The sequence below is a fragment of the Vigna angularis genome, chromosome 4 (assembly GCF_016808095.1).
Source record: "Vigna angularis cultivar LongXiaoDou No.4 chromosome 4, ASM1680809v1, whole genome shotgun sequence".
In the NCBI taxonomy this organism is placed as follows: domain Eukaryota; kingdom Viridiplantae; phylum Streptophyta; class Magnoliopsida; order Fabales; family Fabaceae; genus Vigna; species Vigna angularis.
In genome coordinates, this window is record NC_068973.1 from 42,545,769 (window position 1) to 42,566,611 (window position 20,843).

Genomic DNA, 20,843 nt, shown 5'->3' on the forward strand with positions numbered 1-20,843 from the left:
AACAAAGGGCAAAATTCATTCTCTTTTTAATGAAATGTATCTAGAGTAAAAGATTGATAATTATCTAATGAAACACTTTCTACGAGACTTAGATGTGTTTTTCAATCTCAAAATGGACAAGAAAGAAGAAAATAAAATATATATTTGGATTATCAACTTTCCTCTCCTTCCCACATGTTCTTTGCAACCCACCCACCATCAAACAGCAAAAATGTATCTATCCACCTTTTTGTGTCTCATTTTCTCTGGTTCATCTCCTATGCTCAAACCACATACAACGCCAACCTGATCCATCAACTCTCCTTACATCAGTAAAATATACTCCATTTATCTGAAATGAATAAAACTAACATTATCATTTAAATATAAATTCCAAAAGTCCCAGCCAGTATCAAATAATATTGTCCCCGAGAAACAATGGCTTATTCTGGCAGCCGCAGGAAATTTCTAGTTTGGTACAAAGCATTAGAAGCTGCCAGAAGTAACCTCTATACAAATACAGAAAGACCCCTAATACAATGGCACAAGAATATACAAGAAAATATCAACCAGAATTCTCATGCACCAAACATGTTTCAAAAGCCAGTCTGAGCATGTAACAAATTATTCCTCCCACTCATAAGCTGTTCCCTAACAATTGGTTACTCTTTAGTAACAATTGGTTACTCTTTAGTAACCCACCTACGGCCTCTAATCTGGTAGCCTCCAAAACTTTGATCACTACTGCTCTCACCTCCACTCTCTCCACTTGCACATCCAGATTTCTTTCGGTGTTTCTTCCCCCTCAATATGCCACTATCGCTGACACTCCCATTCAAGAGGGGGTCATCAATTCCCCGAATCACTCTCCTTGCAGGTAATGATGAGGCAATGCAACTATCATCCTTGGTTCTTCTTCCATCTTTGTCATGTTTCTTAATATTTTCGGAGATTCTGTGTAGTTTTTCGTTGAATTTAGTAATCCCCTTTTCCACGGGCTCCACAGCTTGATGAACAGTGAACTTCACATCCTTAACAATCTGAGTGTCAAAGAAAGGGTGAAGCAGATACAATATTAAAAAAGGCACTTGAAATTAATAAGCCAATATTTCTCTACTACTGATAAAAATAACTTTGGAATTTTTAAATCTTTTCTGGTCCTGAAGTTTCCTAATAAATCATATTTGTTGGCATGTTTAGAAAATAAATTAATACGAAAGAATGGAGTTGAAAATTGAAGTAAACAAAAAACAAAAAAAGAAACTTCAGATAGATGCAGCTCACTTTAAGATTCCATCTTAATCTTATCCAAGATCTTATTACCTATCTAGTGTTTCTCTATTTTCTTTTATAAAATATCACGGTATGCACATTTGTTGTGTTTCCCGATCAAGTTTTCAATTAAGAGGACATATGTATCTGTATACACACAACATTTGCTGCCTATTGTGAATTGTGGACTCCGTTCAGAAACTGCAGATTGGCAGACATATTAGGAAATAACCGTACAAACAGGTTCAAATAAATAAAAATAACGTGCAAAGTAGATGGACATTTTAGCCAATTTTTTATTTTCTTTTCCCTTGGCAAAATATGCACAGTACTGAAATTTTGGACACATTAAAAGTAATTTCTTCTAGATGGTGCTGGAACCTGGCCAACTAAAGGGAAATATTTGACCCTATTCTCCTTAGAATAATTTAAAAGAAGATAGTTTGTTTCATTTTTTATCAACCACGAATTAGCCCCTTTATGATAAGTTCATAAATACTTAGGATTTCATTTTTCAAAAGAATGAGGGAATAATATTATTTCCTCACCCTTGCTGGTAGGGAATTTTTCCCGGTGTTAATTAATACCACATGCCCAGAGAAAAAGAAGCAATGTTGTAAGATTAGCAAACTTCGGCATACTTACATATCCACCACCACCAATAACAACATCACGAACACTCTCTCTAATTGTCATCCCACTCTTGGTATCATCATCTGGTGTAGGAAGACGCAGCTTTGTGGGTCTCTCACTGTCCCTAATTTCATCAGGGTCCAGAGAACAGTCAGCAGAGTAATCTCCCAGAACTGAAACGCTTCCAGGAAAGCGGTCTCCCATTAACTCATAAGGCTTGGCTGGAAACACATACAGGTGAACTATGGAAGCAATTCCCATCTGTGCTTGATGAATACAAAGTGCTGTTAAACTCTATTCTTCCCCTTATCTGAAGCAGTCATAAAAATGTAAAACATGAAGATAAGAAGTGTTGAACATGTACTTAAGAGTCCAAAAAGGTTCAAGTACAAGTTCAAGAAACAGTGTCTAGAGGCCTAAGAGCGTGAGTGTTGACAAATTACATGCAAAATGTAACAGAACACTGAAAATATAAATTACAAACTAACACCTTGCGGCGTATTGTCATCCCACAGCATCATGCCTGGTTATTATTATCAAAATTAATTAAATGATCAATCTACTGATCAACCAAACTACATCAGTTTAAAAGTTGGATTTACCAAAAAATACCTAGTTCCATGAAAACAATCAAAGCACACCGTTTATTAATCCAACACAGATAATTGTGTCTTGAATCTATAGGCTTTTAGACAGATCGATTAGCAGCAAACTAAAATAAGTTTTCATGCTCAAATTGCACAATTTACTTCCCACCAAGGCTATGATTAAAAGAGAGAATTCATTTCCCAGACCATGTTCACCAGGCATTCTGGACCATGGAGGACCAGGAACTGAGTTAGTCATGGTTAATGGTTGCACAAAATGCTTCCTTACAACAGTCAGCTGTATGATATAATAGATACAAAAGAAATTCAATTAAAATGCTGTCCCAGTTCCTAATGCAACTACCAAACAAAATGAAGCAAGGCAAACATAAGAGGACGAAGTCTACCTCAATGCATATGATGAAATCTTGGACACTTGACTTGAACTGCAGGCCTTGAGCAATGGGACTTTTGAACAAACCAAAGGTGCACAGGAGAGCAATTGCCACACCTTGCCACCAAGTGAGGAACACAATTGATTTAAATGTCAAAAACTTGGCCAATGGTTTTATATGAGCCAGTTCATCCTTTGTAACAGTATAAAACTGAACAAGGCAGTACAAAGCCCATGACTGACTAAAATTCAGAACCACTGCCGTATATGGATACCTACAAAAGTAGCAGAAAGCTCATGCAGTTATATATAACTTGAAAACCTTAACCTGTCACTAGAATTGCATGAGAACACAAACTTTAAAATGAAGATACCAAATATGAAATTTTAACAACCAAATCTAGAAATAAACATAATAAGTTCAACACCTATGCATGAAAGTAACTGACAGAGCTTCAGTAATAATTGCTCGAAGATTTCTTAGAATCTAGTACAAAACATATAGTCAAAAGAGAAATGCTAAATCCTCTAAACACATCATCACAACAACAAAAACCTTATCGCACTAGATGAGGCCAGCTTACATGGATCACATGATGCCATTGGTTTGGTTAAAGACCAAATTAAGAGATTTTATGACAAGATTATCTGAGGAGTTTGAATACATTATTATAATAATCCTTCTAATTACATAAAGAGTGAAGAAAGACAAAAAATGCACGTGCATTTAATATTTAGAGAGTCTCAAAACTTCCCTTTCGTCATCCCTTTCCTCCAAAAGTAATTAGGAGGAAGTAGGATTACTGAGATAATCTTTAAAGATGATTTGGCATTTCTCTAGTTAAAAATATTTTAAGACAGAAGAAACAATTTTGAATGGCAAGTTACTGACTAAAATCTAAGCCACCATTCTGGTATACCAGGTTATGTTAAAGCTGTTTAGGTGTCAAAGGAAAAATTCATACGGCGTATATAAATGGAAATGTAATCTAATAATCCACAATCTATATCCCATGATTGGATAGTTTCTTTCTTTTCCTCCCCTCTTTTTCTTGCCTGATACTCTTGTTTCCCTCCAATTCAAGATTTTCGTGTTTATTTCAAAAATTCTGTTTCCCTTCTCGGCTATCTGTTCATGTGAAATTGGAGTAGTTTAATAAATAGCTCCTTAGAAATTTGGGTTCTGAATTGTCAAGCAGAATATTCTTTTTATGTTATACTAGCAAAGTAGTTAAGGGCAAAAGTGATAGAAAATGCATATGTACTTGGAAGAAGATGACCATAAAATATAACATAGATGTAGGAGTCAACGACCGTACAGAGAAAGGTGATCGCAGAACATAGTTTCACAAAACTCTACCTAATATAAATATATGATTTCGTAGATAAAGAGGTCGAATGTTCCATGGAACATTAATAATCATTTAAAAGAATAACAAAGAATGGCAATAATAAGGAAAAAAAGTTATTTTAAGACAGCAAAAGAAGCAAGCAAGAGGGAAAAAGAAATGGAACATTTTTATGTGATATGGTTGAACAAGGCAATTTAAGAGTATCTTACCCACATCCTGCTTTAAATTCTCCTTCACAGTAGACTCCAAAGGCTTCAAGGATTACAGCGAGAATAGCAGTGAAAGCTTTGATTAGCATCTGAAAGTTTTGGTGAGAGTATTAGTATAAAGGAAAAAGAAAGGAATGATTGACAGAAGAGAAGAGAAGCATAGCATACATATTGAACAATGCCAAATTTAACAATTTGGTAGAAGCGATGACCGAGTTTCCAGGGTTTAAAGAAGTAGTTGAGAGGAAAGGGATGGTTAACAGTGGCCTTGTCAGAAGAATGTTGCAGAAGAGGAATTTTAACAGAGAGACGACCCTGTCTTTCCATAAACTGAATGGTCCGTTCCTCGCCGCCAAGGCAGGCAACAAGGTATCTTCCAAAGCAATACATGGCGAAGGATTCATAGCAGTCCCGGAGAATCTCGCAATCGACCCCGATTGATGGATTGACCAATGATACAAACTGGTTGAGGTTGGAGGGAAGCGGAAAGTGAGCAGAGACATAACATGCAATATGTGATATGAGGGATGGGAGGGGAGTGCGGACTTACCGATTCAATAGAATAGCAGGGAACCATTAGGATAACCCCAATCAAAAACTTCTGCTCCTCGGGATTCTTGTAAGCGGAAAGATGCTCGAACAGAAGATACATGGAGAGGGTGAGGGTAGTGAGGAGAAATGCGGCTGCGATTACAGTTGCCCATGTGGGAGGCGAGGAAACCAATTGGATGAGAATGCTGGTGTCGTTCATTGACCAATCACTCCCACACACACGCACCACTATATATACCTCAATTCAACTCAGACATCACCTGTTCTCTTCACCAGATTTATTGGATCAGTGGATGACAACAATGATAACAGGCTAAATAAATTAAATTCAAGAACGATGGATTGAATTCACGCATGGTGAATTCGCAGCGTCACCTCACCTGGATCGTCTCCTTATGCCAAGAACCATAGCATCGCACAGCATAGCATAGCAAACCAAGTAAGCAATTCAATTCACCAAAGGAAACCCTTTTTGTCCATCTCGCATCCCAATCCTCCCAACAACCTCTCTCTCCCTCGTCCCTCCTAAAGTATAAATAAAAAATAAAAAAATAGGTAACATAATAATATCAGAATCAATTTAATTATTACACGTCTCTCTTCTCCACTGCCTTGCCTTTCTTTTTGTTCCATGTTTTTATTACTCTTCTTTTTATAAATTATAAATTACAAAAAATAAAAAAGGAAATGGAATTGTTTTCATTTATTAATTGATAAACATGAAACGACGGCGTTTTTATTAGGTTGAAAAGGCATTTGTTAGTTGCGTGGAGGAAGGAAGAAGTTTGTGGGGAACGAAAGAGGATGGAGAACAGGGTAACATTACAAGAATGGTTTGACCGCGTTGACTCGGAGAAAAGTGGAAGCATTACGGCGGTGCAGCTGAAGGTAAAAAGAGTGTTTTTTGGTTGCGGCGGCGATGCGATCTTATCTTTCTTTTCTCTTATCATTCTCATTTTCAGGCAGCTCTGGCTGTGGGCAACCTGCAATTCCCCCTCTCAGTGGTTCACCAGATGATCAGGTTTCTTCTTTTTCTTCTTCTCCGTTTTTATTCCTCTCCTTACTGCTGTGATTCATTCTATTCCGTTCCGTAGGATGTACGATTTCGACAGGAATGGTACCATGAGCTTTCAAGGTACATACACACGCCATTCTCAATACCCTATTATCCCCTTACCATTGTCCCGCCAAATTTCTACCTTTTTTCTTACTCTGTCCATGCCTTTTTTATTTTATCTTTTAATTCCGACATTCCACTCTCTCTAACCTTCAAACAACTTCTTTCTCTCAGAATTTGTTGCACTCAACAACTTCCTTCTTAAGGTTGCTACTTACTTACTTTTACTTGTGCTAAATCACTCTACATTCTACACCTCATCATATCAATTCACATCACATCACATGTTTGTAAGACTACCTCAATTATCATCTTTTGTCCTCCTAACTCATGTCGTCCCTTATCTGCAGGTACATCACATTACGATCGATAAATTCAAATTATCCATTGATATTCATCCAATGTATTCTTATACCACTTAAATAAATGTCTTTGCAGGTTCAACATGCATTTTCGGACCTAGAGAGGTGATCGTTTTATTTATTTTAACCTCCGTTATAAGTTTATGCAATTTCGCCTCATGTCTCTTTTTATAAACTATTCTCCTTACATCTACTTAGATTTACTAAGTAACGGACGACCTTTCCGAAAGAAATTATTAATGTGAAGGTTCGTAAACCATGCGACTGTGGGTGGTACGAATCTTAATACTTTTTTGACCTGTTACTTCTAAAGTCTAAGTACCTTTTATGTGATAGAATGCCAATCAGTAGATTTCTGGATAGTACTATTGAATCACGCAAAATAGAGCAGTAGTCGCTTTGGCTTCCCTAAAGTGAGGGATTCGCGTTAGAGAGTAAAGCTCATTGGTTGAAATTTAAATAATTACGTAATTTTTTTATCTGTGTGCTTTCCATGAAGAATGGATGGATGAGTCGTAACATTTGTTAGGCTCTCGTTGATGCAGGGGTCGTGGTTTTCTTGTGCCTGATGATGTATTTGAGGTATATTTTATATATTATTCTGTGAGTTATACCGTGTACTTACTGCAACTATTTTATTCCATCCAATTGAGCTTATAGTTCTTAAAACTGATCTCCAAGTTGTAGAAACAAAATATCAAGGTCCTTTGTTGGTGTAATGTTCATATTCTCCTCTTACAGTGGTGTCCTTGCATGATCTGTATTTACCTTGAGTTCTAGGGACACACCCTTTTTTGTTGATTATTAAAAACTACAAAATCAAGAGAGCCATTAATAAGATGTGAGACCTACCAGTTTTATCATTTCCTATCAGTGAGAAAGTGTGTTACAGTGTGTAGTCCTAGCCTTTATCTTTCTCCAGTGTTGAGAGACTACAAGACTCTGCTTATTTCACATAACATTCTCTCTTGCGACTGATCTTGATGAATTTTAAATGTTTCCAGGCTTTGGTAAAAATTGGTTTCAAGCTGGATTCTCCTGCTTTTTACACTGTCTGTGAGGTAAAACATCTCTTTTTGTTCCTTTCTTGGAATGATAGCTTGAATGTATAATAGAGATGGGGAATCCTATAATGTTATGTTAGCCTTGTAATTATTTTTCATTATTTTCACATCTAAATTTAATTTTAGTTGGAATTCTTGTTGCACATTAATGCAATACAGAAGACCATGCTAAATTATTTCTTTTCTATCCTTCTTAGAGCTTTGATCAAAGTAAAAATGGAAGGTTTCGGCTGGACGACTTCATATCAATCTGTATATTCTTACAATCAGCACGGTATGTTCTCATTTTATACAAAGTCCGGGAAAGGAAAGCCACAGATTTCTAACACCATTTTTTCCAACCTCATTGAATTTTTATTTTGTTATCCACTACAATATTATAATAATGATCTTTCATTATTATTTTTTTTTTGCAGGAATCTGTTTAATTCTTTTGATACAGCAAAACAAGGCAGAGTTACTCTCGATCTGAATCAATTTGTGTATTGTAGTAAGTACACACTAAACTGCCTTATATAATTAGTATCCACGGTTTAATCAGAGTTAGCTACCAAATAACTTTTGTTTTAGAAAATATTTTTCTCAGTGGAGTTGTATTTAAATTGTCCTTAAAGTCCTTAAAGTAATGAAGTTATATAAAAGTGTTTGCTCTGCTGCAATTCTGCTTAAATATGGCATGATGCACTTTCTTTGTTGACATGGTCTAGCTCCAATGCCCACGTGAACTGGAAAGAAAAATTTCGAAAACAATCTCACTGGGTTGAATAACTTATGATTGACTTGCATTTATCCAATTATTCACTTCCATTTTAATACTACAAACATCAAGCGGGCTAATTTAAGATTTTGAGTTGAGGGGTAGAAGTAGAAAGTAATGTAATTTATTCTTGCTTTAGATGAACTCCATCTGCCCATGCTCTTTGGGCTGCTTCTAATGTATTACATTTTCTTTTACTTGGCACATTGCTATTGTATTAATTCGACATATTAATTTCTGATTCGTTCTCTCTTCTCTTTTACAACTTGTCCAGCTGCCAATTGCAGAATATGATTGAACATATGATGGCTTGGGATGATGATTCACGAGTACTTCACTTTGTCAACTACCATTAAGTCATCTTAGAGGGAGGTAATTTGTGATCACGAATAAGATGAAAACATTTTGGGTTTGGAACGCTACTTGTCATCTGTTTGCAAAATACAGTTTTTTTTATAATGTAATTTTATTTTAAAACGAAGTCGTTATGAAACATACTCAGTTACCACCCACAAAAGTATGTCTTGATGATAAGATAAAATTTGATGTATCGCATGTCTTATTTAACGAGGTTGGATAAACTAGAATAGTTATAGAACAACAAGATCGAAGAAAGAAGAATTGAAGATGAATTAAAAGTTTGTTTGGATTACGTTTGAAACAAAAGTACTTCAAAGGCAAACAGACTGATTTCCAGACTGGGTTTTTAAGTACTTGAGTACCTGTACATTGATTCAGAAGAGGAATTGGTTTGTTCTCTTTACTATAAGACGGTTATTGCTGTTCATCACTACACCATGCTAGGAAACTAGTAAAAGTTGAATTAATTCATAGCTAAATAGTGTTAATTTTATATATAATATGCTAGAAAAAATGCCCAAGGTTAATAATCATTTTGTTTAAAATCATTATCTACAACATTTGTTCAAGGTTCATTACTAAATTTACCACAGCTCGTACACCGAACTCAACTAACAACTAGCTGATTTAGATGTTTAGAACAAAAAATTATACATTTAGAACAAAATAAGTAAAATTACATATCAATCATTGTATCCTATTTGCTTATTTAATTAACTTCTTTAAAAAAAAAGGCTAATTAACTATTTATGTTGTGCTCTTTAGTTCAAATTTTATTTTGCGAATAATGTTGAGTTAGGTTAAGATAGACAAACCCAAGAATGCACTAATTAAATAAGTTAAAAAAAACATAACCCGACCTTATAATTTTTCTCCCTGACTTATCCATCCCTTTCTTCTTCAGTTTAAACCTTATATTCCAAAACTCACAAACTCACAAATTAGGAAATTTGTTTAACTTCTACATTTCTTATTTCTTATTCTACTTTGATTGACTGAAGCCCTTGTAATTGTGAGTATAGTTAGTTAATCTACCTAGTTTTATTGGTATTATTAGGATAACCAAGTGAGTTTCGATAGATCCTCTTTGTCATTATGATTTTGAGTTCTTGAAGGTTTCTTGTTACTACTACATACTACATTCTTTTTTTTTTTTCTTAATATTTCTAATAATGTATTTTAAATGTGGGTTTTGACTTATCGTTCGAGAATGTTGTGCCCAACAAAAAGAAATAAAGAAAATTTCTTTTTACACCTCCATATTTTCTTTCTATACCATATAAATATGAAAATAATTGTTGTCTTAAAAATAAATTTTACATTGTGTAATCTAAATGTTATAGGAAAAAGTTTTCGGATTCCGCAATTTAGAAATCAAATAATTTATAAGTTGTGTAATTTAAAAGTTTACTTTTACTTCGAGACCGTACAAAGTTAACTTTTTTATGAAATAAATAATACAAAAATACTTATTTTTTCTTTATATCAGAAGGAGTTAGGAGAGCTACAATTACGGATGTACCTGATTCGAAAAATGAATATGATATTCGTTTCAAAAAAAACACATGGATATCCGCAAATGTTAAGACATATATATTTTATACAATTCTAAAATAAAATTAAAAATATATATATAATTTAATAAAAATAAAATAAAATATATATTAAAATTTAATTTCAATTAAATTAAATATAAAATTAATTTATATTTTAAATTAAATTAAATTAAATAAAATATAAATTAATTTTTTATTTTATTTTTTTGCGGATAATGGATACTTGCAGGTCGGATAGTATAATACGTACACCCAACCCGTTTATAAGTGGATATTAAAATATTCCGTACCTGTAGGTAGCAACTATCCAACGTAAGCTACATATTTTTTTGTCATCCCTAACAATAATGTGAAAATTAATAACTAGTTTATTTTTTTATAATAATGAAAACAAAATAAATAATTCTTCAAATATTATTATAAAGATTGAAATTGAAGATTAAAATATCAATATATATAACTTAACAAATAAATAAAATTTTAAACATTATTAAACAATATTTTAGATGAAAAAGGTCAGATTGTGTTAGAAGAAAAATTAAAAAAAAAGGTATTCATTTTTTATCTATTATTATTTGTGTTTTCTCTTCATTTCTTCGTTTTAATCCTTCTTTACATAAATAGTTAAGAAATTACTTCTACGATTCCAATTGAAAACTCCTTATCTTAAAATCCCATGACCATAATTTTACTTGCACTAATTTTCATCCATGGGTGCATGTCCCACCACTTGAGGATCATTTTGGAAAGCCACACATAAAACTTCTATCATTTAAGAATATGACTAAATCTTTTTGGTGATAATTTTGTGCTTATTCACTTCTGCAAGTGCAATTTTGTGTGCTCGCATTTTTTCCTTTCATCCTAACAACACAAACAGATCCTAAAAGAAACTAATTGAAGACCTATGATCATTTAAGAATCGGAAATGTAATCTGAAAAACTGTGACCATTTAGAAATAGTAAATGTAATTTGAAGGCCTAATGCAATAATCTTAACCTACTCATTTTATCTTATCATTATACTATCACAACCATTATTACAATACCTTGAATATCCACTCTACACACATTATACTCAAAGTAACTTTTAGTGATTGTCAACAACACCTGAAAGAAAAACCGGTACTGGTAGTTGGATTCTACTACTACTTACTTGCATTCTACAATCTCAAATTATCCAGCAGAAACAGGGCTGTTTCTATACAACCAGTAAGGTAGGCCTTGAATACAACCTTCTCTGAAAGGTTAAGGTAACAGTTCTCTGAAAGGTTGCCAGGTCTTTGCGAAGCCTCCAAAAAAGCTCTCCGAAATTCCAAAAGTATTGCTACCCAGAAGCCAGAAGCTCCATGCGGGTTCCCATTCCCGTTAATTATCCAGTAAAAACAGAGCTGGCTCTACTTTTGCGGCACAGCCATATCTCCATGTACTGTACTTTCTATATACACCAGTGAGTTTTCCTGATCCAGCTTTCCGATGGAAAGTAACCATCAGCCTTGAGCATTCTCTGACATCACACAGAAGGAATATTTACTATACACTTCACAAATTCAGCAATATCAACTGACAGACACTGACAATTGACAATAATAAAGACATCTCTGGTAAAAATAACTTACAGAAGCTGCTCTTCTGAGTAATCAGTATACCACTCACTGGTCTTAGTCCATTGCTTAAACTGGTACATGCTACATTGAGCTGTGTAAATGGCGGCAGCAGCTAGCAAAGATGGTGAAAACTTCAGCATTTTGTATTCCACCAAGCAAAGCTCAATCAAGAAGAAGGACGAGAGCTCCAGCTGACACAGTTTCACAGATCATACTCGTTAAGTTACTTTAGTATTATAAATCATCGTAAAACAATGCTGCATTACTCACCTTTTTATCAGAATGAGCTGCCTTTAGAAATCTTCTCATGAACATGTATGGAGTAGGCACAGACAAGTTGAATTGCAAATTGTTCATCATCAATTTCTCCTAGTGGCGTATGTTTTGATTAGATACATTTTCCAAAATTAAAGGAAGAAAAAAAGAAAAAAGCATAAACTGCGTTACCATAGCTAAAACTTCATCTCTTGTATATGCCTTGTCTGTTATCAGAATAAAATCCTCAACGGTTGGGACTGAGACCTCCTCGTACTTACAAGCTATTAGCATAGCTGTTACGCCGACTAACTGAAGTTTCTTTCTGATCATTGACTGACGCTCCAGGAACCTGTCGATGAGATTGACAGTAAGGAACAATGTCTCCTCCAAAAGCTCAAATTTGTAGTGAACCTGTCAGAAGCCGTAAAGCTTGATTAAGTTTTGAGAAGCTTAATTTCAACCCTTGAAAAGGACATTAACATGGAAATGTAAATAATGCACCTCAATAAGCCAGTCAACAAGAATGGCTCTCATCCTCTCATTAATGTCAAATTGATTAGTCATGTAATTTGGAGAGACACAGCTCGAATCCTGCGAAATAACTGATGGGTCAACATCATATATAAGTCCTTGCACCAGATTTTCCAATCAAGTAATTAAGAAATCATGGCCCTTTTATAACATTTTCCAACCGAAAAAACAAAAGCCCCAAGAAAGCTCTTGCCCGTTTGATGTTCTGATCTACAAGGGAGGTTTTCTTTTAATTATTTGGAGAGAGGATCCGATGAATGTCCAAAACCAACAAGAAAAATTCTACTTAATTTGTAATTTTAAAGAACAGATTTTTATTACAAGAACCAACCAGCGGAGATATTTTGAACAGTTGATGATGCAGCATGCTCATAAGCCTACCTCGATTTTCTTGTAGAGGCTGTAGATATCATCGATGTACTCAACAACTGCAAGTGGATCTGTCCTATCGCAGGCGTCGATGTCTAAAACAGGTTCCTGCACATCTTCCATTTCAACTTCCTCCTGAGAAACAGAGGAGCACACGACATTATTGATATTGTGCCAAAAAACACAGACAATGAGATTAAAATGTTCAAAGACTTACAATCCTGTCTATTTCGTCGAGCATGGCTTCAGTATGCTTGACGAATTCTGGAACTGCATTGTCACTGGCATCCTCATCGTTGTCGTCGATAGCTATGATTTCACAATCTAAGGTGTAGCTTGGGTTGGGAGCCAACATGTTCTGTTTCTTAGTTGCCTGACATAACAGGATAGATAGGAAAGACAAGAGAGTAAACAAATTAAAAAATAAAAGAAAAATAAAATGATCGACATCTGGTTTATGGAGAGGGAAGAGTACATGAGGCTGAGGGGGTTGGTGATGCAGAACTGTGTGTCCTTTGCTCTTGCTGCATCATCAAAGAAATTCAAAAAAGATGAATGTATATTGAAGTGTTGACAAACTTTTAAAGACAGACAGAGAGAGACAGATTGGTTTCGAAGTGTACCGGGAATGAACAGGGCTTCTGTTAGGCATAAGATTCTGATTGATGCTACGGAGAGGCAACCGGTGATGGAGGGCCTTCAGATTCTCCTCCATTCTTGGATGCCCTTTGTGATTCAAGGAAAGGAGAAACATTAAAAACAACGAAACCTCAATCTCGTCCTCGTATCCAAGTATTATTATTAAAATGAAAAGAATGGATAAGGAAGGAACCAACCTTGAAGATCTGAAGAGGGCAGGCGGTTTTCCTTTGCGGCGTCCATTGGCTTTGCTATACTGTGTGTGCGTGCAGTGCCATAAACATGAATCAGAAAAGTCGGAAGAAGATGAAGAAAAGCAAGATCCGTTGAAAGAACACAAACGAAAATCAAGATAACATGGAAGACCCTTACGCTGCTAACTCACGCTTGTATGAATCTGAAGAAAAAGAAAATGAAATCTGAAAATGGGAGGCGACAGCTGAGCCAACACTCAGAATAAAAAGAAATGATGAAAAGCGAATTTCAGACGGTGATGTCGCCGTGTCACTATTCCTAGCCGTTGCCTATCTTAATAACGGCTACTTTGCTGTTGAAATTTGAAAAATTAAAAACATTAAGGTTAACTTTCACCCTTTTTTCTTAAAATCTACTGCTACTTCAAAATTAAAGGTTTAACCATAAAATACAAGTTATTTCATACTTCTTTTTCACTTTTAACTCTCCTTTTCGGTTAAAAATTTATAAATAATTTTCTTTAAGATTAATTGTCTCGTTTCATGAAAAAATTAGCGAACTAAAAATATTAAGTCAATTTTATTTTACTAACATAAATTTATTTTAACGATGTGTGATAATATTATAAAATGTACATTTTTAAAACTTGAAATTTTCTCCATTAACTTATCCTTTTCTGAGTAATATTTGCTGTCAATTTTTTTGTTTACAAATTATGGATAAAAATAACAGTTAAAATGAAAAATTTTCGTTCAACTTTCTTTTTGAGTACTTTTCCCATTAACTTTTTGAAGATAGTTTCTATATAATATTAACTGCGAATTTTAAATATTAATTATAAAAGATAAAATATTAAAAAACTAAATATCGTTTTAGAATAAAACTCTTAAGAAAAATATTTCATGTGAATAAAATTCAATAATATCAAATATATATTAAAAAGAATAAATAGTCAAACAGGTAGTCAATAAAAATATTACCGTAATTAAGAATTAAATATTTAACCCCAAAACATTTTTTAAAAATATAAGGAGTTTATATTATTTTTAAAGAATAAAAATGTAAATATGTTGAATATCATATTTTCATTTAACATTATTATTTACTCACTTTAGAAAAAATATATTCAGTTCATCTCATTAATACATTTAACAAAAATTAACTTGAAAATGTCAACTATATTTCATTCAATTAAATTTAATTTTAAAGATAACTTTTTGTAATTAATATTAATTAAATTAATTTAATGATTATTCACAAAAGATAAGTGTTTGATAACTTCTATTTTTTTAATGATAATTGTGACACCCGGGCACGGAGACGAGGGCGGGGAGTGACGCCGGTGCAAGAAGCATGGTGCAGGGGGCACAGACAAGGAGCGGCTCCTGGCAGCTTCGGGTGGAAGGGGTACATGGACGAATCGAACATACACCGGAATGAGAGGGATCTGGAGACTGTGTAGGTATGGGACTATACAGTTGAAGGATAGCTTAAAGGAATTGATTTGGCTACTCTTATCACCAAAATGCATTTGCTTTTCGGTAGCCTGACTCATAAGAACTCCATAGTTAAGCGTGTTTAGCTTGGAGTAATTCTGGGATGGGTGACCTTCTGGGAAGTTTTCCCGGAAAGTGTGGGGTGATCTGTGGGGGCAGTCGATGGTCCCTTGAGTTGCCGGGGCGTTACAATAATAATGTGTTCAAAAATATATTATAAGAATTAAAAATTAAAATTCATTACAAACTAAAATAATTAAAAGAAATACTTAAACTTCTTGAATTCGTTTATAGTCTTTGTTGTTTATTTATTTATTTTAGTTGAGATGAAAATTTTACAAAAGAAAAGTAATTCTACATGTTTTTGTTTTTTATTTTGATGTCTTATAAATATGGAAATTTAGTAGTTCTTGGTCCTAACTACATTTATTTTTCTTACTTGGTCCATTCTAATATTTTTTTATTTTTTTATTTAGTTCTCGCTATTTGTCAACCTTCTACAAGCAATAAGTTCTCAATTAAATGAGCATGTGAGTAGTTGGGGAGGAAAACATGTGCAAATTTTTTAATATTTTATTTGAAGGATAAAAAACTAACGAGCATATGTTTTAGTCTTCTGTTGGATGACGAAATGCAAAGAAATCATTTTTCTCTGCTATAAAAAATAGATGGAAAACCATATTAATTTTAAAAAATACATCTGTCAGTTTTTCTTACAGTAGTTAGAAGATGAAACAAAGATAGAATTACTATGATTTTAGATTTAATTATTAATTTGGTATATATATATTTAAATTTTTTATTCGTTTTCATTTTTATATTTTTTTCTTATTTAATTCAATTTTTATTTTAAAATAAATAATTATAATTTATTTTCTCCGGATCCTATGGTAGATTTGAAATAATTTTACATTTTTTACTATTTTAATCTCACTTTTTGTATTACTTTTTATTTCTTTTATGATAGTTAAGGTATATTTAAGGATCAAGAGTAATTTATGTATAAAATAGATAAGTATGATATGAGTCTTATATTTTCATTTAAGTAAACTAAAAGACATTAATGTAATATGATTTTTGCTTAAGATATGAAGTTGTTATTTGTGTAAAATTCTTTTATAATAAGGAGTGGTAGGTCAATTTTACTCATTTTGATTCAACTTACTACAATGAAACGAGTCAAATTTGTAATTCTCTCACCAAAAGTTGTTGCCATTTTTTATTAATTTGTTTTTTAATTCTTTAATTCTTATAAATTGTTTATATATATATATATATATATATATATATATATATATATATATAAAAATTAAAAAGAATATTTAATCATATAAATATTTTATAAGATTTTAATTGAATAAATTAGAATAATTATTATATTTACATATGTTAAACTATTCTTATAACTAAAATGGTTCTATTATGTCTATTACAGTTTTTATATGGAAATTGATTGAAGTAAGAGATGACTACAATACTCACAATACAAATAGTAAAATTATGTTACATGACAATTAATGCTTACTTTATCTACGAATCATGATCCTTTTATGGCACTAATCAAATTGTTAAGTTTTAAATTCGTTATTAGCATCGTTCCATGTTTTTGGCCTTAACAATAGTGAAAGGGTGATTTGATCTTGACACCGACTATGTATTCTACACCAAATCTGTGAAGCTTACATCCTTATGTTGCAGTCGAAAATCACTTCATTTGGTATTGGAACCCTAACTAAAAACAAAAACATTTGGCATAAACAATGATCATATATATATATATATATATATATATATATATATATATATATATATATATTCAATAGTTCAAGTAGAAACTCAGTATTATAATTCAACCACATTAATCCTACATAGTCTATATTTATGTTGTGTTGATTTTGATGGAATATACTATAATCGTTGATTAGTGAAGACGAATTTGAGATTATATGCATGTTCGTTTCGAACGATTTGCAAGCGATGAAAACAACTGATTTGCTGGATAAAAGAGTTTTCTAATCTTCTCTTATATGCGAAGATTTGCACCAATTGACCCCATTGTGAGTTTCACCCTTTTATAAAAATATTGAAATGTAATATTCAGAAGAAATGAATTAATAATAATAATAATAATAGTATTAATAATTATTTTTTTTGTCCTACATTTTTACAATTATACGTAACATTAACAATTATAATTTTATATTACTTTTATAATTAGGAGTATTTTGGTAATATTCAATTTCTACCAATTTAATATTTTTTTTATCTGTCATATCGGTCAAATCCTACACTAATTTTTACAAACTTTACTTCTAAGTTCACTCTCACTTATCTCTAAATTTACTCAAATAAACAACAAAAAATTTACTTTCGAATTCCCTCAAATTTATCCCCTCATTCTTCCTCAAATCATCTCCCCAAACTAAACACACTCTTAAGGTTTGTTAGACAGGAGACAACTGTTATGTCCCTCTTTCTCATGCATATTTCATTGCTGGAATCAAGGTAGTTAAAATCGAAATTATGGTTAAAATTGTAAATTGTGAAATCGTAACACAAATTATATATTTTACTTTCCACGATAAAAATGACAAATTATTAAAATAAAATCAATTGGTCTTTAAATATTTCATCAACTTAAGATAAAAATGACAAATTATTAAAATAAAATCAATTGGTCTTTAAATATTTCATCAACTTAAGATAAAAATGACAAATTATTAAAATAAAATCAATTGGTCTTTAAATATTTCATCAACTTAAGTTTACAAAACTAATTACTTTGTGATCTTACCATTCTAACCATAGGAGTTTTAAGAGTGTAACAAAAAATAGTGTTTTATTTTAATGAATTGAATTTCATTTAAGAAGGTAAATGGTGTAGAAAAAAAATACCTTTTATTTTTAGTTGAATTTGAATTTTGTTTTACTTAAAAATCTATTTGTCAACTTTAATTGGATTTTATTTTAATTGAAATTCTTTCAAGAATGTGAATGTTGAGTGTTGTTTCAACTAAATACTAATAAAGTAAAAATTTTAATTGTATTAAATTTTAGTTAGGATAAAGGCAAAAAAAAATTGTTAAAATTTATTTTTAATGGGATAGTGTTGCATTCGATAATACACATAAGAGTGAATTTTTAATTGTATTTAATTTTAATTAGATTTTTGTTTTGTTTAAATTGAATAAGGTGAAGAGATGGTTTAGCAGAAAAAAAATGAATAATTTACCTGATTTTACGATTTTGTTCGACGATTTTACCAATCTTACGATTATACATGAGATCTAACTTGCAAATACTACAATTTAAATCTCAATTTTAACTATGGTCGAAACAATATGGTCGATAAACTTTTGCATTACTATTTACGTATGCTTCAAACTTCTGTATTGCTATTCAGGTGCTCTTAATATAAAATTTGCATACATATTAATTATAATCCTTAAAAGTGAGATGTTCTCGTAATTAATTTTAAGTTTAATTAAAGGGGTTTGCTAACGCGCGTATGCTTGTTTTTCAGTTGGTACGTTTTAGCAATGTGTACGTAGACAAAAATATCCTTATATATCATGGATTCTAAGTTTTAAGGTTAAGGGTATTTTAATAATTTTCATTCTCAAAACTTAAAAAAAAAAAAAACTCCAAACCCTTATTCACCTCTCTCATTCCTCTCAATTCTTCCTCTTTCATCTCTCTCACTCCAATCTTTTCTCTGTCATCCCTACTGTAGTTCCAATTGAAAAAATCAGAAACATTTGCCTTTAAACAATTTATCTGGCAAAGGTTCATTCAAGATCTCTTCAATTTTACCATCTTCACTAACCTCTCTAATTTCATCACGTGCATATGTTGAATCATCATCTCTAGAAAAACCCTCCAAACCAATTACCAATTCTTTTGGATGTCATTATGCTTGTGAAATTTAGATAAAATTATATACCACAAAAATTATAAAATGAAAACTCATTATAAAGTCATTTTTTGTAAGAAATTGTTTAACAATGAGTGTTTCTGATTTTTTTCCAGGCCAATTATCAATTCCTTTGATGTCATTATGCTTGTGAAAATTAGATAAGACAAAAATTATAAAATAAAAACTCATTATAAAATCATTTTTTGTAAGAAATTGTTTAACGAGTATTTCTGATTTTTTCCAAGTCAATTACCAATTTTTTTATGCTTGTGAAAATTGGATAAAATTAGATAAGACAAAAATTATAAGATGAAAACTTATTATAAAATCATTTTTTTTGTAAGATTGTTTAACGGCAAATGTTTTTGATTTTTTCAATTGGGGCTACAATAGGGATGAGAGAGAAAAAATTGGAGTGAGAAAGATGAAAGAGAAAGAGTTGAGAGAAATTTTGGATTTTTTTCAATTGAGGCTACAGTAGGGATGATAGAGAAAAGATTGGAGTGAAAAAGACGAAAGAGAAAGAGTTGAGAGAAATTTTTGATTTTTTTCAATTGGGGCTACAGTAGGGATGACAGAGAAAAGATTGGAGGGAGAAAGATGAAAGAGAAAGATGAAAGAGAAAGGGTTGAGAGCAATGAGAGAGGTGAGTAAAGGTTTGGAGGATTTTTTTTTTTTTTTAGTTTTGAGAATGAAAATTATTAAAATATCCTTAACTTTAAAACTTAGAATCCATGATATATAAAGATATTTTTGTCTACTAAAATCCGGTACACATTGCTAAAACGTACCAACTGAAAAACAGGCGTACGCGTGTTAGCAAACCCCTTAATTAAATTTTAACTTTATATGATAAATTTAAATATTTTTAATTAATTTTATGTTAATTTATTTCTTTATTTATTAAGTATTCTAAATTTTTTATATTTTATAATTGAATATTTATTATGTAATTTATTTAAAAACTCGTTATTATAATTATTATCTTATTTATTTTGTATAAAACTTTATTATTAATATAAATTAATATTATAATTAATATAAGGTAATAATACAAGTAGAAAATGATAAATAAATTTTATTGTTTTCACTAAAATTCTGTTACAATAACTCTCAGTGACAGGTTATTCGTACGCTCATCGTTGACCTAGTCTGTACTATAATAAAGGCCTGCTTTTACTTTTTCCATTTTCCCTTTTCCACCATTGGCAAATAATCTCTTTCTTTTTCTATTTCAATGGTTACAGGTCCCTTCTATTGCGTTTTTAACTTCTTTATTGTGTTTTTGGATATTGTTCTTTATTCGACATTAAAAATATATTAATATTAATATTTTAAAAACATTTTTAGTATATATTGAAAGCACAGGAAATAAATAACACATCCAAATTCATGTGTCTTCATAAAGCTTTTCTCAGACTCCAGACTGCATTCGGTGTTCATCAAATTTTTGAGATTTAGTAACTTCAAGTGTAAAGATATCCTGGTTGTATTAATAAAAAAAAACTAAAAAAAATTATTAATGGAGACACAATTAATCTTATCAACGTTAACAAACCTTTCCAGTAATGAACTTCTAAGATTGTGTATCCGAGTGATAAGTGATTGAGATCTATCTAATTGTTCCACTTTACCAGT

At 31.8% G+C, this 20,843-nt stretch overlaps 3 protein-coding genes across 5 annotated transcripts; 1 reads left to right on the forward strand and 2 right to left on the reverse strand.

Moving 5' to 3' along the window:
• Positions 1-326: 326 nt before the first annotated feature.
• LOC108331830 (protein LAZ1) lies at positions 327-5,516 on the reverse strand. 2 transcript variants are annotated; one of them, XM_017566795.2, is made up of 7 exons: positions 5,359-5,516; positions 4,977-5,245; positions 4,595-4,888; positions 4,427-4,515; positions 2,879-3,140; positions 1,897-2,145; positions 327-1,019 (listed from the first exon to the last, which is right to left on the reverse strand). In XM_017566795.2, the coding sequence occupies exons 2-7, from the start codon at positions 5,175-5,177 to the stop codon at positions 663-665; spliced, it is 1,452 nt and encodes a 483-aa protein (XP_017422284.1). In that variant the 5' UTR covers positions 5,178-5,245; positions 5,359-5,516; the 3' UTR covers positions 327-662. The 2 variants fall into 2 exon arrangements, with proteins under 2 accessions (XP_017422284.1, XP_017422283.1); XM_017566794.2 differs by having other exon boundaries at positions 4,977-5,238; positions 5,359-5,515.
• On the forward strand, positions 5,274-8,828 carry LOC108330776 (uncharacterized). Of its 2 annotated transcripts, none has more exons than XM_052875941.1 (11): positions 5,274-5,417; positions 5,722-5,866; positions 5,941-5,999; positions 6,073-6,113; positions 6,270-6,445; positions 6,534-6,562; positions 7,003-7,039; positions 7,462-7,518; positions 7,719-7,795; positions 7,938-8,011; positions 8,553-8,828. In XM_052875941.1, exons 2-11 carry the CDS (start codon positions 5,783-5,785, stop codon positions 8,570-8,572), a joined length of 654 nt encoding a protein of 217 aa, XP_052731901.1. In that variant the 5' UTR covers positions 5,274-5,417; positions 5,722-5,782; the 3' UTR covers positions 8,573-8,828. The 2 variants fall into 2 exon arrangements, with proteins under 2 accessions (XP_052731901.1, XP_017420811.1); XM_017565322.2 differs by having other exon boundaries at positions 5,281-5,417; positions 6,270-6,301.
• A 2,351-nt stretch (positions 8,829-11,179) lies between these two features.
• On the reverse strand, positions 11,180-14,107 carry LOC108330774 (G2/mitotic-specific cyclin-2). Its single transcript, XM_017565319.2, has 11 exons — positions 13,971-14,107; positions 13,796-13,854; positions 13,583-13,685; positions 13,435-13,483; positions 13,177-13,332; positions 12,972-13,094; positions 12,561-12,650; positions 12,249-12,470; positions 12,072-12,170; positions 11,814-11,992; positions 11,180-11,701 (listed from the first exon to the last, which is right to left on the reverse strand). The coding sequence occupies exons 2-11, from the start codon at positions 13,839-13,841 to the stop codon at positions 11,563-11,565; spliced, it is 1,206 nt and encodes a 401-aa protein (XP_017420808.1). The 5' UTR covers positions 13,842-13,854; positions 13,971-14,107; the 3' UTR covers positions 11,180-11,562.
• Between the last annotated feature and the right edge of the window lie 6,736 nt (positions 14,108-20,843).